This window comes from Spermophilus citellus (genome assembly GCF_964194105.1).
Source record: "Spermophilus citellus genome assembly, chromosome: X".
NCBI lineage: Eukaryota > Metazoa > Chordata > Mammalia > Rodentia > Sciuridae > Spermophilus > Spermophilus citellus.
In genome coordinates, this window is record NC_138190.1 from 108,143,722 (window position 1) to 108,160,376 (window position 16,655).

A 16,655-nucleotide genomic window follows, 5' to 3' on the forward strand; every position below is an offset into this window, starting at 1 on the left:
TTATTATACAAATATTCAAATATACTAAAAAGTGGAAATATTAGAATGCACAACTATATAACCTCCAGATGGATTAAAAATTGTTAAATGTCTTTTCACATTCTCTTACTAAGATCTCTGTTAAGTTTCCTAAATTATTGCAGTGAAAGCTATAGATACGTTAAAAGTTTAGTTCTACCTACTTCAGCCTATAGTTCCTAAAAATAAGGACATTCTTTTGTGTAAACCATAGTATTCTCACCCTTTAGGAAAAAAACAATGAATTATGTTATATCATCTATTTTATTTATATTCAGATTTCCTCAATTGTCCCCAAAACTTCTTTATGTACCTTCCCCCCCCCCCCCCCAAAATCACGATCTGGTTAAGTTTCAAGTGTTGCTTTGACTGTCTAGTTCCCCTTTCCTTCTTCATTCACGATATTGAAGGGTTTTTGCTTTTTTTTTTTTTTAACTAGGGATTGAACCCAGAGGTGCTTGACCACTGAGGCACATCCCCAGCCCTGTTTTGTGTTTTATTTAGAGACAGGGTCTCACTGAGCTACTTAGGGCCTTGCTAAATTGCTGAGGATAGCTTTGAACTTGCAATCCTCTTACCTTAGCCTCCTGAGTCCTTGGGATCATAGACATGCACCACCACATCCAGGATATTGAAGTTTTGGTGAATTATTTGTATAGTTGTTTTGAAGAATGCCCCACATTCTGTATTTGCCAGAATATTTCCTGTTGGTACTGTGTTGTTTTTAATGGCGACATGATATTCTGTTCTATGAATGTATGGGGGTTTATTTAACTAGTCCTATAGTGATGGTCATTTAGGTTGTGGGTATTCCTTTTGTGGATCCTCTAAGATTTAGTCCCAGGGAATCTGTGGCCCTAAGAGACCACAGTTTAAGAATGTGGTTAGTTAATGAAGATAAACTGTTCCAAAGCCAAACTTTATTGGAATGAACAACAACAAGAGCAGTTTAAACCATGGGTTGTATTCTTTCTCCTCTAAGGGAAATGGATTGTATATTTTGACTCCCTGACTGTAGTCTGGGGCTAAGCTGAGACCAGTGTCCTCTCTGTGCAACTGTATACCCTCACTTATCATTAGCCATGGACACTTCTGGTAATGGCAAGTCTCCTGGGGTATATGATGAGAGCTCCCTCGACTTATACCATGAACCCCTCCTTCATACAGATGATCTCACCTCAGCCTATCCTTCCCTCCTTATCTCCAGGGAGCCCAAGGCTAACCCTTCCATTTGTGTTTCAGGTTCCGTCCCCTCTTCCTGCTTCCATTCCTCTTGCCTTCTAATGACATCCTGCTTCTCTTGCTTCTTCACTCTCTCCCCATCTACTTGCTCTTTCCCTCAGTCTATAAATTATGTTCAAATTTCTCCTGTTCTTTTTTTCTCTTTTTGATACTAGGGATTTAACCCAGGGCAATTAACTACTGAGCCACATCCCCAGCTCTTTCTTATTTTTTTTTTTTATTTTGAGACACAGTCTCTCTAAGTTGCTGAGGCTGACTTTGAACTTATGATCCTCCTGCCTCAGCCTCCCAAGCCACTGGGATTATAGGCATGCACCACTGTGCCCAGCATATTTCTCCGATTCTTAACAATTATTTCTCTGTATTGTCACTACTTTTTAATTATGACTTCTTTATCTCTCTACCCACTTCCTCTTCAAAAAACTATAGAGGACCAGGGTCTGAAAAGTGGAGTGCATAAGGTGTTCCATTAGCATATTTGAAGAAAATATCAGCATTTCCAAACCTCATCCTTTTAAACTGACATGTTTATGTTTTCTGATGTACATCAGTATGTGTCTGTTTTGTAACATACAGTTATATATGTGTTTCATTTGCCTCACTTTCATCTCTTATCCTTGCTAGCTTTGTTGCCATCCAGGCCCACATTTCCACTGATTTATCAGCATCTGTGCCAGGCTGTCCTAGAAGCACCACAAATTCAGCATGGTCCCAGCGTCTTTTCTTGTACCTCACCTTCTCCAGTCTGTATCTTTGACTGTAGGTCCCAAGTTAAGAAGAAACCCCAACATCCTAACAATCACCTAAGCCATCATTATGAGAATCATCTTTTGATCTTTACCTTTCTTTTTCTGTATAACTCTATCCATTCCGTTCACTACTCCTGGTGATTCAGCATCCTGAACTTCTCCCAAATCTACCCATTCTCTCTTTTCTCACTTCCTCTGCCATAGGCTTTATTTAAACATTCCCATCACTAGTTTCTAACTGGTCTCCCTGCCTCTAGTAATATCCCCTGTAGCCATTTACCATTGGGAGCTCTCTGCAACTGCAGAGAAACTGCAGGAAACTGCCTTTCCTTTGCTTTGAAACAAAACTAGAACCCAAGCCAACACTTCATCTAAAGAGTTCTCATAATCTTTTGCTGCACTGATATTAATTTTTTATCTATTGGTCTTCTCAATTGCACTGTGGAGTCTTACAGGGCAGCTCTTATGGGAGCTACGAAGCTATCATACAAGATGCCTTCATCATTACCACATTGCAAGAGTAACCATGTTACCTACCACCCACTAGTGCCTCAGTAAGTGTTCCTTGGTTATTTGATGAGAATGAGGATAGGACCATCGTAAGTGAGAAGTATTGATGTTTCTTTGAGAAGCAAAGAAGATTCCAGTGAAAAATCCTGCCCTAGAGATGGGTCAAAAAATGGACTGGAAGCCTAAGTACCTGCCAAATATACAGATTTGTGACTTAGGGCTTATGGGGCAAGCCCAAGTGCCACCATCTCTTGCTTAGAAGCTCTTTTTCTCCCTGGTACAGGGAATTGAATCCAGGGGTGCTCTACCACTGAGATACATCCCCAGTCCTTTTTACTTTTATTTTGAGAAAAAGTCTTATTAAATTGTCCAGGTTGGTCTCAAACTTGTGATCCTCTTGCCTCACTCTTCCAAATTGCTGGAATCACAGGTGTGTGCCACCAATCTGAGCCATACTGGAGGCTCTTGCTAGGGCAGAATGATGAAATAAAACTCCAACTTTAGGCCCAGAGAGACCTGGTATTAAGTCTTGCTGACTGGGATTGAAATTCCAGCTTTACTAGTTACTGGCAGAATTAATGTAAAAGAAGAGGATAATGATTGTAACAACTAATGTTTATTGAGTCCATTATATGTCAGTACTGGACCAAGAACTCTATATGCATTATCTCACCTAATTTCACCAGAATCTGATGAGGTATATACTATTATCATCCCCATTTTACAGATGAGCCAACTGATACTCAGCAAGATTAAGTGATTTGCCAAAAGTTACATAGCAAGTAAATGAAGCTAGAATTTCAATCTTAGCAGCCTGATTCTATGCTGGACAGATTTATTTGTGAGTTAGAACTAAGAATTTGGATAAGATTACCTAAAAGAGGGCTGGGGATGTGGCTCAAGTGGTAGCGCGCTCGCCTGGCATGCGTGCGGCCTGGGTTCGATCCTCAGCACCACATACCAACAAAGATGTTGTGTCCGCCGAGAACTAAAAAATAAATATTAAAAATTCTCTCTCTCTCTCTCTCTCCTCTCTCACTCTCTCTTAAAAAAAAAAAGATTACCTAAAAGAGAAGAGAGCCAAATAATTAGTTCTGGGGCTTTGTAATATTTAGAGATGAGGGACATAAAGAAGATCCAGCAAAGGAGTTTGAGAATGAAAGCCTTCGAGATAGGGAAAGAATAAAGGAAAAGATCTGTGCTATGTAGTAGCCTAGTACTGGAAGTGTTTTAAAGGTGAAGGAATCATCAACTCTATCAAATGCTGCTTAGTTAATTGAGAAAAATGAGGCTTGGAAACTGACCATGACTGGCATATCCAGTTATACAGGTTGTCAACTGCATACAAGGGTGATTGGGCCCCAGATCTCTCTGACACACTGGCATGATTTGAGTCTTGGCAGTAAAAAGGCACCTACTTATAGTTCATGCAAAGACACCACATGTGTGTGTTGCCCGTTGGAATTAGCCAAATGGAACTTGTAGGTAACCTCACCAGAACAATTTGGGTAAAATTATGGGAGTGGAAATTTGGAAGAATTTGGGTAGAAGAATATTTCAGAGGAGAGCTACCAAGGGTTCTGAGTTAGACACAAGTCTTTTGAGGAGATTTCCTCTAAAGTATGAAGGGAAGCAGAGAACTGGAGGTAGTAGCTGTGGCAGAAAGTAGGGTCAAGAGTTTTTGTTTCTTTAGATGGAAGATAGCATTCTTTAGCCAGCAGCATAGGGCTTCCTACATAGAGGCAGGGGAACAGGCAGCTGTGAGCATGGATGCAGGGAGGAGGGAGACATGGAGGTGGGAGCCCATGTCCTACAACCCTCCCCCATCACCCTGTGAAATAGGCAAGGATGGGGAAGGTTTGAAGCAAATGGGAGAAGGTGTGAAATAGTTGCTTAGGAGAAAGGAGAATGAATAGCCTTAAAACATAGTTGGATTATAGGGCAACATTAGGAGTCTGCTCAAAGTTTGCTGTGGTGAATTTAAAGAGTTAACAGTGTGGATTTATTCATATTTTTCTCCAGTCATGCTTGCTTGCAGGCATATAGAGATGTAAAGGAAGACAGTGGGTTTAACCAGGAATGCAGTTTGGCAAGGCAAGCAAGGAAAAGGGAGAGAGAATGTCAGGAGAGTTCGTAAATGTACAGAATGAAGTGCTGCAGGACCTTAAACTCGGTGCTGGATGAATATAGAAATGGGGACATGAGGTTGATGGGGGAGGCAGTCAAGAGGCGGCAGGATCAACAGACTTGAGGTCTTGGTGAAGTTGAAAAAGTATCAGCTGGGGTATGAGGAGGAGGAGTTGGACAGTGGAGAGTAAGGTGCATTACAGAGGAGTCACAGATATTAATAATGATAGGTGTGACTAAGGGAACAGGGGTGAGGCAACATGGGGAGAGGAGATCTTGGGTTGAGTGAAAGGAAATGCAAGGAGAAGCCAGGGCATTACTAAATATTGAAAACACAGGGATTTTGAACAGGGACTGTTAGGAAAGCAGTGACTGGGAGGCAAGAGACAAAGTCTTTGAGGACTGTGGAGGGGGCCATATATGACTTCAACAGGAAGGAGTGGTGGGTACTGTAGTTTCATTTCAGAGGAGTGGTTAACAAAAAGGCAAAGAAAATCTAGAAGCTACAGTGAGAAGCAGAAAGGTGCCCTCCTGGTCAAGTGGCAGAAGGAGGTATTAGAGGAAAAACACCCACTACTCAAGAGGGCTATTGGGATAATAGTGTCTTAGAGCAGGGCTAAGTTTTTGGTAAAGCAAAATGGTAAATGGGCTATTCACAGAAAAGTTTGAGGTATAGGAAATTTTGCTAGCGAGAGCTAGGAGCTCAAGAAAATAGAAGGATTTAAAGTACTGGAAGACGGGGTGGATGATAGGACAGACTAGGATATGTACAGAGCAATACAGGGATTTGAGTTCAGGTGTTGGGGAGGGTAACCTGGGAATCTTGGGCTACTTTTGGTGGCTGAAATAAACAGGATGTAGGACAGTGAGATTGGTAGTCTTCATGGCAGAGGATGTTGGTGCATGTCACTGTCCAGTCCAGGTTGGGAGGTGGGAAGAAGCAGGGTGGGGATCTTGCCACAGACAGGGTCCATGTATCTGATGTTTCAGGCAGTCTGACTCCAGAGGTCTGGTTAAGTTTACCACTTTGTAATTTCAGTTCTAAAAAACATGTTGACTTGGATATGAAAAAGAAGTTAATGTTCTGTATAGCTTAAAATATTTTTTTATTTCTTTTGACTTTGAATTGCATCCATGTCAGATGTAGCCTTGGGATTCCTCCAGCTGAAAAAGAATCTGGCTGTGGACATTTAGAGTTCTTAAGTACAAGATCTTTAGGCTAGAAATGAATTAACTGAATTAAATGAAATTCTTCTGAAGAAAGTGTGGCATTTCACTTATATTGTTCATAAAATGGGGAAAAGAAGGTTGGGGAGACTCTTTGAGAAAGTTCCTGGAACTCAGCCTACACTCAATATCTACTACTCAGTGCCCTTTGCCCTCATCCTCCACGTCTAATGCTTCTTTGAGGGGCATTCTTTGACTTCTCTATGCCTTACTTTCCTCATCTGTAAAATGTGGATGATCATTGTCCCCACTCCACAGGAAAGTATATATAAATGTAGTTAGCACAGTACATGGTACATAATATAAGTACTTAAATTAGCTATTAAATGTCAAGTGATTGATTCTCCAGCTCCCTTTTGTCTCTTCTCTTTCAGATCCTTCCTTTTTCCCCTTCCTCTTTCCCCACACTACTTCTTTTACTATTTTCTCTTTCCAGACCCTGGCCCTGGTTGCCAGTGCCACTTGTACTGAGTTAAACACACTTTGTGCTTCCTGCTCCCAAGGTAGGGAACTCTTGGAATAGGAGTGAGGCAGCCATCAGAGGAAGGAAACTCTCATGGGGACACTCTCTAGACAACCCTCATTGAGGTCTCTGGCCAAGGTGACTACAGAGGTGCAGTGGGTCAGTGACAAGAGGCTTAGCAGCTGTGAGGCCTCTGTTCCAGGATAAGCTTGGCCATTGCATGATGTGGGGCTGGGACAATAGTAGGTAGAGCAGGCTGTTCAATCATTTGAATAGGGAGGTGCTGGGCCCACTTACCATGTGGAGGAACAGGGAAAGACATGCTCTTATACTGCTGTTACCACTCTGGTTATAGTAACAGTGGCTCTTCCCCATCTAACTCCACCTATGTGTCAGACTTTTGTGAGGGAGCAAGCAGGAGGAGCAGAGTACAATTGGCCTCTCATAGTCATGGATCATCCCCATACCCACAGATTCCCTATCCATATATTTAACCAGCCATGGATTGAGGATATTTGAAAAATGGCATCTGTAAAGAACAGGTACAGACTGTTGTTGTTGTCATTAGTCCCTAAGCAATACAGGATAATGGTTATTTACATAACCTTTACTTAACCTATTATTGTATTAGGTGTTATCAGTAAACTACAGATGATTTAAAGCATAGAGGAGAATATATGTAGGTTATATGCTAATACTATGCCATTTTATGCAAGGGGCTTGAACATTTGCAGATCTTGGTGTCTGTGGGGGTCCTGAAATGAATTCCCCACAGGTATCAAGGGAGGACGGACCTTATACTGGCTAAAACTATGAATTCTAGAGTAGACTGCTTGAATTTGAATCCTGGCTGTGTCACCAAATGAGTTGTATGCTCTTCAGTATGTTATATAAATTCTCCATGCCTCAGTTTAACATCTCTAAAATGGAGATAATGGGAACAGTGCAATTGTTATAGTGATTAGTTTAAATTAATGGTTTACAAAGAGTTCCTAACACATAAAATGTATAAGTGTTTGTTATATTCTTAAACATTTTAAATATTGTACACTAGTTTTGTGACAGCATAATAACTTCCATTTTACTGATACCAAAGCCAGGGCAGAAAGGTTGTATGATTTGTCCTGGGCCACAGGACTGATAAGTATCAGAACCAAGTCTAGAACACAAATTTGACAGACTCCAAAGTCCTTGCTTAGAATTAGAAGCACAGCACTTAACTGTGTCCCTGGACATGCAGGTGGGTGCTTTGCTTTCTAGGGGGCTTTAAGGGAAAGACAGGGAGGCAACCATTTTTAGTTCAGATGAGTAATTGGCCACTGGAATTGGAGATGTCAGTAGGGGGACTGCTTGACAGTGTGCTGGGACTATTGGCCACAGGCCCTTGGTATGGTTCTCTTCTGCTGCAGTGGGACAGCAACCTGACTTCAAGCCCATTTCAGGGAGAGGTCAGGGTTCTGGTTTATAGCCAGAGAGTTGAGCCTTCCTAAGACTTTTTCCTCCTTTACTATTTTCTGGGTGATCTCAGCAAAGAGTCAATTAACCTTTTTGTACCTTATGCTCCTTATGTGTCGAATACAGAGAGACCGAGTAGCTCATGAATGTGAACACATTTGAAGCAGTGTACATGTATGAATGTATAACAATAATCTACAATGTATAATCATATTGCACCAATAAAAATATGGAAAAAAGAAAAGTATATGGCCATACTCACATAAAATAGTAGGGTCATCCTGACCACATTGAAGGCCAAATATGGGCCTTTTAGGCCTCCAGACCTACCATGTGCTAGTAATGCCCAATTTCAGATACCATAACCCATTGCAGCATCTTCCACAGAGACACTTGGAACCTTATCTTCATTTCTGGGTTTTTATATTCACCTCTGTGAACATAAAGTAATAATTTAGCATCATCTAGGTCTCTGGAGATTCTCCTTTGATATGGATTGTCAAGAGCTAGAGCTGCTGTTCGTGCCCAGGGTCTACAGTTGTCCTAGCTCCCATTCTGGGAGCTTTGCCATCTGCCACAGTCTGGCTGGGCACAAAATCACGAGCCACTCACACCTTGTAGATTCAAACAGCAATTCTTTATTCCTGAACTGTCACCAGCACTCTACACGCACGGTTCTGGGGAAAATCCACTACCTCCACCGGGCTCTGCATCCCAGAATACTCTCTGAATCCCCAGAGAACTCAACAGGAACTCAAGAAGCGGGCGCCTGGAGGCAGCAGGATACACCTTAAACCTGGAACCGCCCTAAACCCTGATCGCCCTAAACCCGGATCCGCCCTGGTCCTTGAGCAAGGTCACCTTTCATGCAATGTCACTGCAAATGACCTGGGTCCAAGGCAAGCCCATTTCCACAATGGAGAGTCCTCCCTCTAAGCAACATGGGGTAGGCTGACAAGGAAATTGCCATGCGTCATTCTTACTTAGCTATGGCTCTCAGCAGCCATCTTTTGGTTTTAGCCCTTGGCACACAGTAGACTTGGGCTTCTGTGCCTGGGGGGCCTATAACTGCCTTCTCTCATTAGCACAATTCTTGATTATGTGCTTGCTCTGTAGGGAACAGGGAGGCAGCTGACACCTTCCCTTGGGTGTCCTTGTCTCTCTGAGCTGCCCTTGAGATCAGTGTTTATCCATTTGCACATGCATGCACATGTTAGTATGCCCTATAGGTAAGGCCTCTTGCCAGCTGCTGAAGTTCTTTTTCTCCCCCAAATTAAGTTAGCCACCCAGCTGTTTCCATTTTCTGCCTGTTGCCAAGCTCAACAGCAGGATCCCCATGCCAGGTTGAAACTATACTCGACTTTGGTAATCCATAGCTTCCATTTTGAGGGGGATTGGGAAAAGGGTGAATAAGTGGATATGTTATATGTCAAGAGAGAAGGGAAGTTCTTTTGGCTTACTATGCCAGAATTGGCCCTGCTGGCTGGTCTTCAGTCAAAAATAGGGCTGGGGTTGTGGTTCAGTGGTAGAGCACTTGTCTAGCACATGTGAGGCACTGGGTTCAATCCTCTGCACCATATGAAAAATTAAAAAAAATGAAGGTATTGTGTTCATCTATAACTAAAAAATAATAAAAATGATAGGTCAAGCCCTGACTAACACCCAAGTATCCTATGTGGAAACTTGTTATTTTTGGATCTAGACTTGACCAGATTTAGTAATCACTTTTTTTTCAATTTGGAAAATGAGGATAATAAATCCTCCTTCATATGTTCTACATGTCAAATAGTTCTACATGTCAAATAGTTTACCATCTACTTGCCAGGAGTAGGAAATGACATGAGGTTGTGTTTCTCCAAGTATATTCTGCAGAATCCTAAGTGTTCTATTTTTTAAGTCACTTCCTAAATACATTTAAGCAACTTTGGAGAAAAAAATATTAAGTAGGATTCTTAACTGTAGAGTCCACTCAAATCCTTAATGTACCAATACCATGCATGATGACTCTCCAAGGGAATATGTTATATGCAACCTTTATTAAATTTTTAACCAAACTTTTTTTTAGTGAAGTATTTTTTCAAGTATCATCTCAGTAAAATACACCTTGGAAGATTCTGTTCTAGGTCAGGAGTATATTCATCTTTTTTCTTTTTAATTGTGAAAAAAGAGGTGAATTGGTGAAATGCCTGGGTCTGCTAAAATGTGGATCCTGAAGAGCAAGGGCATTCAAGTTCAGAATCTCCTGAAATAAGTGCTTCCTTCTCTGAAATGCCTCTCTCCATCTTGTCTTCATAGCTTCCCTTTGAATTGGAGATTTACTACATTCAGCATGTCATGCTCTACGTGGTGCCCATCTACCTGCTTTGGAAAGGAGGTAAGGCCAGCACATAATATCCCTATGTCACCCCACACCTTGCCTCTCCCTCTGTTTGGATTTGGAGGAGTCAGCTATTTCTTGGGGGTCTACCAGCATCTTGAGCTGCTGCTTGGCTGGGTTTCTTCAGCATGTTTAATGGTAGACACTGGGGACTGGGGAGTTGGGCATGGATGAGGCCTGCAAAGCATCTGGAGGCTTTTCAGAAACATCTTTTGTGGGTTGAGCATGGCGCTGCTAACTGCCTGTCATAGGGCCTAGGCTTTGGGCTCTTGGCAGTGGCCTTAGATTTGCATGGTGTCCCCTACACTTTGTCCCTTTCTTGTGCTTGTGTCTGCCCCCTGCCTCAGTGTCAAGTATAGCAAGGACAAAATGGAGCACTTGGACCTTTATGTTCTTGCTCATTGCATCCATCCTCTCAGAACCCAAGAAGATACTGAAAGGGATTAGGCCTCAAGGGCCTGGGGGATTATGACACTGAGGGAAGAGGCAGGTGAACTAACAGAATCCTTCATGTAATTCTTCATGTAAAACCATTGCAAACTTTTTATTTGGTCAAGAGAAGGAGTCTGCCCACCTGGTAGAGACAATCTTGTACAAAAGAACCTGATCTATTTATGTTCACATTGCCCCTTAAATGCTCCCTTCTCTCCACTGTGTAGTTGACAAAAGGAAAGAGGAGTTCCTGGGCCTTTGTGGTCAAGCTGATCTTTCTTAGCATTCTTCCCTTCCTGAAAGGCCCTATAACTGGGAGACATTGTCTTTTAGTCTTAGTGACTAGTCTCTCTATCTTGATTGCTGGGACTTTTCTGGAAGACCCACCCTCCATACCTCAGCCCAGGCAGCAAGAATTTTATTTCTATTGCACTAAAAATGGCATGAGGCCATTTGGGCCCTTCACTTCACTGGAGGGTGGTCTGGAAGTTCTTCTGGATTCTCTTGCTTGTTGGTAGTCAAGAAAGTGGTCACCTATTCCCTGGTTCCTATCAATTAGGCCTCCTTTCTATACATTTGTCTAAATCTTCTTTGAGGCTGCTTTTACACGGTGTAGCCACTTGGGGTCTCACACTGCCAAAGAACACTTTCATTTAGTTACATTTAGTTAGCTTTAAGGGAGGTCTGAAGTTGTGTTATTAGTCAGTTCTGTCCTCTGTTACACAGGCAACGGACTCCAGATAATAGACAAGTCTCAGAGATAAACTGATTTTGAATGGAACCAGGACACCAGACCCTATCCTCATTGTTCCTGGCTTCTGATTTGTGTGGTAGGAATTATACCCAACTCCTTATGGCTATTAGTTAAACCTCTTTTTACTCTGAGGGAAACATAAAAAATTGTCAGCTGAGCTATAGACTGGTTGACATGGAAAATACCAAGTAGCCATCCCACCTCCCTCCAAAAAAACAATCGGGAAACTATGCCCTCTAGACTGGGCTGACTCTTCTGTAACTTTCTGTTGGTTCTGGTGCTATGCTATTTGAGGGAACTGAGCTGAGGAAGTACAGATTCTGAATCATAATTCCAATTTACTTCCTACTTCTAATGACTATCCCCCACCTTGCCCCCAATACCTGGCCCTGAGAAGAAGCTGTAGCAACAGGAATAATAAGCACAAAAAATATCAGTGACTAATATTTTTGAGACATTGCCCAGGTTGACCTTAAACTCAGGATCCTCTGGTCTCAACCTCCTGACTACCTGGAATTACAGGTGGACACCCCCATGCCTGGATCAGTGACTACTTTTAATTGAGTGCTTGTTGGGTACCAAGATACATGTGACAGTTATGTTTTGTGTATTTTCCTGTCACAAACAGCTGGTTGAAGAATCTACCTTCTGTGAAGGAGAAAATCAAGGCCTAGAAACATTAAGCACTTTGCCCATAGCCATAAACAATGGAGCCAGGATAATAGTTCAGTCTCAGAGATAAACTGTTTCAAAGCCCAGCCTAAATTCCTTCCCATACCAGGGGTGTTTCTCATACAATATGAAGTCTGAAAGGCTAAATTTCTCAGTCCTAACCACATCAGGCTGGGAGTCTCCCCTACCTCTTGCCCTGATTCACTGAATACATATTTTTTGAACATTCACTATGTGCCAGGCATTTTTAGTAGGAAATCACAGATAATCAGAGAGAGATGGTCTTTGCAGAAGGAGCCCCTGTCTATTAGGGAAGGTATACAATTGTCATACAGTCCAATAAGCACTGCAGAGGGTAGTGTGGGAGCAGGATCATTTCCAAAGCCTAGTTCACCTTCCCTTTTTCTTCACCATTTTTTGGGGGTACTGGGGATTGAACTCAGAGGCACTTGACCACTGAGCCACATCCCCAGCCCTATTTTGTAGTTTATTTAGAGACAGGGTCTCACTGAGTTGCTTATCGCCTTTCTTTTGCTGAGGCTGGCTTTGAAGTCACCATCCTTCTGCTTCAGCCTCCTGATCCACTGGGATTATAGGCATGGGCCACCACACCTGGCCCTCTTCACCATTTTGGGGAATATAATTGTGTCATCTTAGAGCATTTCCTGTTGGTAGCCTAGGTCCCTAACTGGTGAGGCAAGAAATAGTAGGGCTATGATGGGAGACATGATACACTGTTTTACTGCTGATACCTCTTTGACATCCTAGTTCAGTGAGGATTTGGCTTGCAGGACAGGTGTAATGATCTTTGAATCCAGGTCCTAGGTGGGAGCATCCAACACCCTCTAGAACTTGATGGGCCATATCACCTATTTGGCTGCCCTAGAGCAATATTAAGGATTTATCACCTTTCCCAGCTCTTTGCTACCATCTGCTGTTCACTAAGAAATGATGAACATGGAGAGAAAAATCTGAATTTTTTCTAGGGCTGGCTCTACCTTTAGTTCCAAGCTTGGACTCAAGGCCTTAAGGAGGGGGAATGGAACTGGAGTGAGGGTTGGGGAGATTATTTCCTTATATACCAATAAAGCTGAAACTTTGAGGCTTCTTTTCTGTAGAAGACTGTCAGAATTTTCCAGAAATAAATGGTTTGGGCATTTTTATCCTTAGGATGGTAAGATAGCTTTCCTATACATGCCTCACATTGTAGGAGCCCTATTTTTCTGAAAGCAAAGTCCTCCTTGAGCATAAAATGTCTGTCCCTGTGATATGGGGTGGGGATGGGTAGTGCTGAGTGGGGATTCCATCCCTCCCTCATTCCCATGTTGTTAGGCACCACCATAGTGCATGTGACTTTTCTCGTCTACACTGTTTTTTTCTTCCTCTTTTCCCTGTACCCTTTCCTGACATCTCTTTGCTTTTGGCTCTCTGGAACTATATTTAATTTTTTCCCTCTGTTTTGTTAAAGTGCTTATTTTTTTAAATATTCTTATTGGATATTGACAGATTATAATTGTATATACATATAGAGTGTTCAGTGACACTACAACATATACAATGTAGAGTGATTGAATCAAGCTCATTAACAAACTATATTTCTTAGAAACCCCCTCCATTTCTATCAGTAGCTCTCCACAAAATCAGAGTCCTTCATATTTTTCTTTTTTTTTTTAAAAGAGTGAGAGAGGAGAGAGAGAAAGAGAGAGAGAGAGAGAGAGAGAGAGAGAGAGAGAGAGAGAGAGAGAGAGAGAATTTTCAATATTTATTTCTAGTTCTCGGCAGACACAACATCTTTGTTGGTATGTGGTGCTGAGGATCGAACCCGGGCCGCACGCATGCCAGGCGAGTGCGCTACCACTTGAGCCACATCCCCAGCCCCCCTTCATATTTTTCTCTGGACATTTCCTCTCATGGAGGCTGCTTTTTCTACCCTGCCTCCCATCCTGCCCAGCTCCTCCTTGTCTCTTCTACATCATTATCTCTCTTTTTCTTTATGAGAAAATGCTTTCTCTTTTACCATTGTCTCTTTATTTCGCCAGCACTACCACCTATCCTCTTTGTCACTTCGTTCACATTCCCAGAAGTCTGTGTCCTGTGATTCTCAATATTTCCATTACAGGGATAACCAGCAGGTTGAGAGACTTCTATTAAAGACCTCCGATCCTACCCCTAGCTTCTCAATGTTTGGGCTTCTAAATTGCAGTGACTTTGATAATGTTTTCTCTTCTGCCACCTGGGCTTCATTTACCCCTAAGAGTTCTCTTTCTGAACTCAAACTGCTGGGGCCCTTACGTTTTTTAATATTTATTTTTTAGTTTTAGGTGAACACAATATCTTTATTTTGCATTTATGTGGTGCTGAGGATCGAATCCAGTGCCTCATGCATGGTAGGCGAGCATTGTACCACTGAGCCACAACCCTACCACTGCTGGGACCCTTTCTTTGACTAAAATCTCTACTTCTTTCAGCTTCTTTTCTTCCCAATAAGCTTGTACCTCTATGACTTTCTCCTCACTATTCTTGAAAAATGTCTTACCTTCTTGTCCCTTCCATCTGGGACCAATGTCCAATCCCTTTCCAGTGTGCTCACTGTTATCCTACTAGAAAAAATCTCTCAAGCATTCTGATTAGTATCACTAAAATTTCATGGTTCTTATTATAAGTATGCTTTCAACACCATTCACTTATTTTGCCTTTGGTCAGTTCCTCCATACATTGCCCTCAGAAGTCATGTGTAAACTTTCCATCTTCTCCAAGCTTCCTGTACACTATATTCAAATTTTCTGTCCTTTCTATTCATACACACACACACACACACACACACACACACACACACCTGAGATGTAGAGCTTTTCAGGTGGCAATTTCCTCAATACTTTACTTCCATAAGCTTCTTTACCTGTGTCTGCTCATTATGTTTTTAAGAGACAGATTTACCTTAAAAACTGGATAAACATTTAAGGGAGAATGTGGACTATTCCAGTGAATAGACATTTGGGGGGTAAAGTAAGAACTGCACACTCAGGGAGAATGCCAGCCATCATAAAGGTGCAAAGGAGAACATAGCCATCTTGAAAGCAAGAAACTTTTGGGGTAAAGCAAGGAATATATATTCAAGGGAGATTGCAGGCTATCTCCAGAGGGAGAGACAGCCTCCCATGTCCATCCTTATGTTCTTCTCTCCATCCTGGAAAAAGTGATGTTCTTCCTGTCTTTCACTGACCATACCCTTGTGTGGTTACTTCCCATCCCACCTACCTCCTCTGGAACCTCATTTTATCATTTGTTTTCTGGGATTTTCAACACTTCTTTTACTACTTTTTGAACAATAAAGTTTCTCTAGTCTTTCTCAAAATAACACAGACAGTATTTCCCAAACTTCAACTATTTGAGCACAATGATTTTTGCATTCTCCATGTGAAAAAAAGAAAAAAATATATAAAATCACTATATATGTAATATATACACTTGAATTTATTAATTTTTCAAAATAAAATGTCCTTAAGAGAAACCTTATTATATTCATGGAGACATGGCTTTGATTTACTATTTTAATATACTTTAGATATGTAGCTATTAAAAATAAAGTGTTTATCTGTTCACTACTTTAAATCACCTCATCAACATTTGGTAACTATGGAAGACACTGGTGTCTGCAATTGATGAGCCCACTTTCTGTTACTTTTTGTTTTTCAGAACATTCCATTCTGGCCCCTGCTCCCCAGCCAGGGTCGTCACTGAAATAACATCCATCTGACCAAACCTAGTGACTATTCTTTATCCAACTGAACTGCTATGTTGAACATTATTGATTAATTCTTTTGGAGATATTTTGCTTTTAAACCTTCCAAAGTCCCTCTTTCTTTTGGCCTGCTTACCTCAATGACCAGTGATCGTGCTTTCCCAAGTCCCCTCTACAAGTTCTTTTTCTACACTTCTCTGAAATGCTCCTCTCCCTGGAGTTTTGTTCTAGGCTTACCTTTCCCTTGAGTCCTCTAGCATGATCTTGTGTGCTTTTGTGGTTTAACTGCCGGTCTGTATTGTGATAGTTCTTTATCGTGATGACCACTATGTCAGTATCTACAGCCGTGACTTAGCAGATTCAGGTTCATTTAGTCTCCTCAGCATCTCCACCTGAATACACCAAGTACATGTCACACTCAACCTGTCTATGCCAGTTTATTACCTTCCCCACCAGCCCTTCCCTACCAAGTGTCACCACCCGGTCACCCTAGCTGTAGTCTGGGAATCATCTCTGCCCCCTGTGCACATTTGTTCATTCATCTAGACTTTATTGACAAATGCCTTCTTTTGCCATACTCAGCACTGGCCACCAGAGGTCTCTCACGAGCAAAAGTCAGACACCACCTTATCCCTCCTATAATCTTAAGCTAACTGGGGAAAATCATAGGAATCAATTACCGGAATGCACAGTTACAATAAGATGACTACTTTGAAAGTAAGGAACATGCTTTTATGACAGCTTGGAATAAAATAAGCTGAATTTACTAATCTGGGGCCTTGGGGGAGAGTTACCTGAGGAAGTGATATTTAAACAGAGATCCAAAGGTTGAGAGGGAATTTACTAAGCAAATGTAGAATTAGGGGAGGTGAACCTTGATATATAAG

General features: G+C 41.8%; 1 protein-coding gene across 9 annotated transcripts in view; it reads left to right on the top strand.

The window, feature by feature from the left end:
* TMEM164 (transmembrane protein 164) overlaps window positions 1–16,655 on the top strand; it is a 190,503-nt gene that overhangs the window by 119,928 nt on the left and 53,920 nt on the right. For all 9 annotated transcript variants that reach the window (XM_081276981.1, XM_081276977.1, XM_081276982.1 and 6 more), the window contains one exon: window positions 10,087–10,165. In XM_081276981.1, coding sequence (XP_081133107.1) covers window positions 10,087–10,165 — 79 coding nt within the window. The remainder of the gene's footprint in view (window positions 1–10,086; window positions 10,166–16,655) is intronic.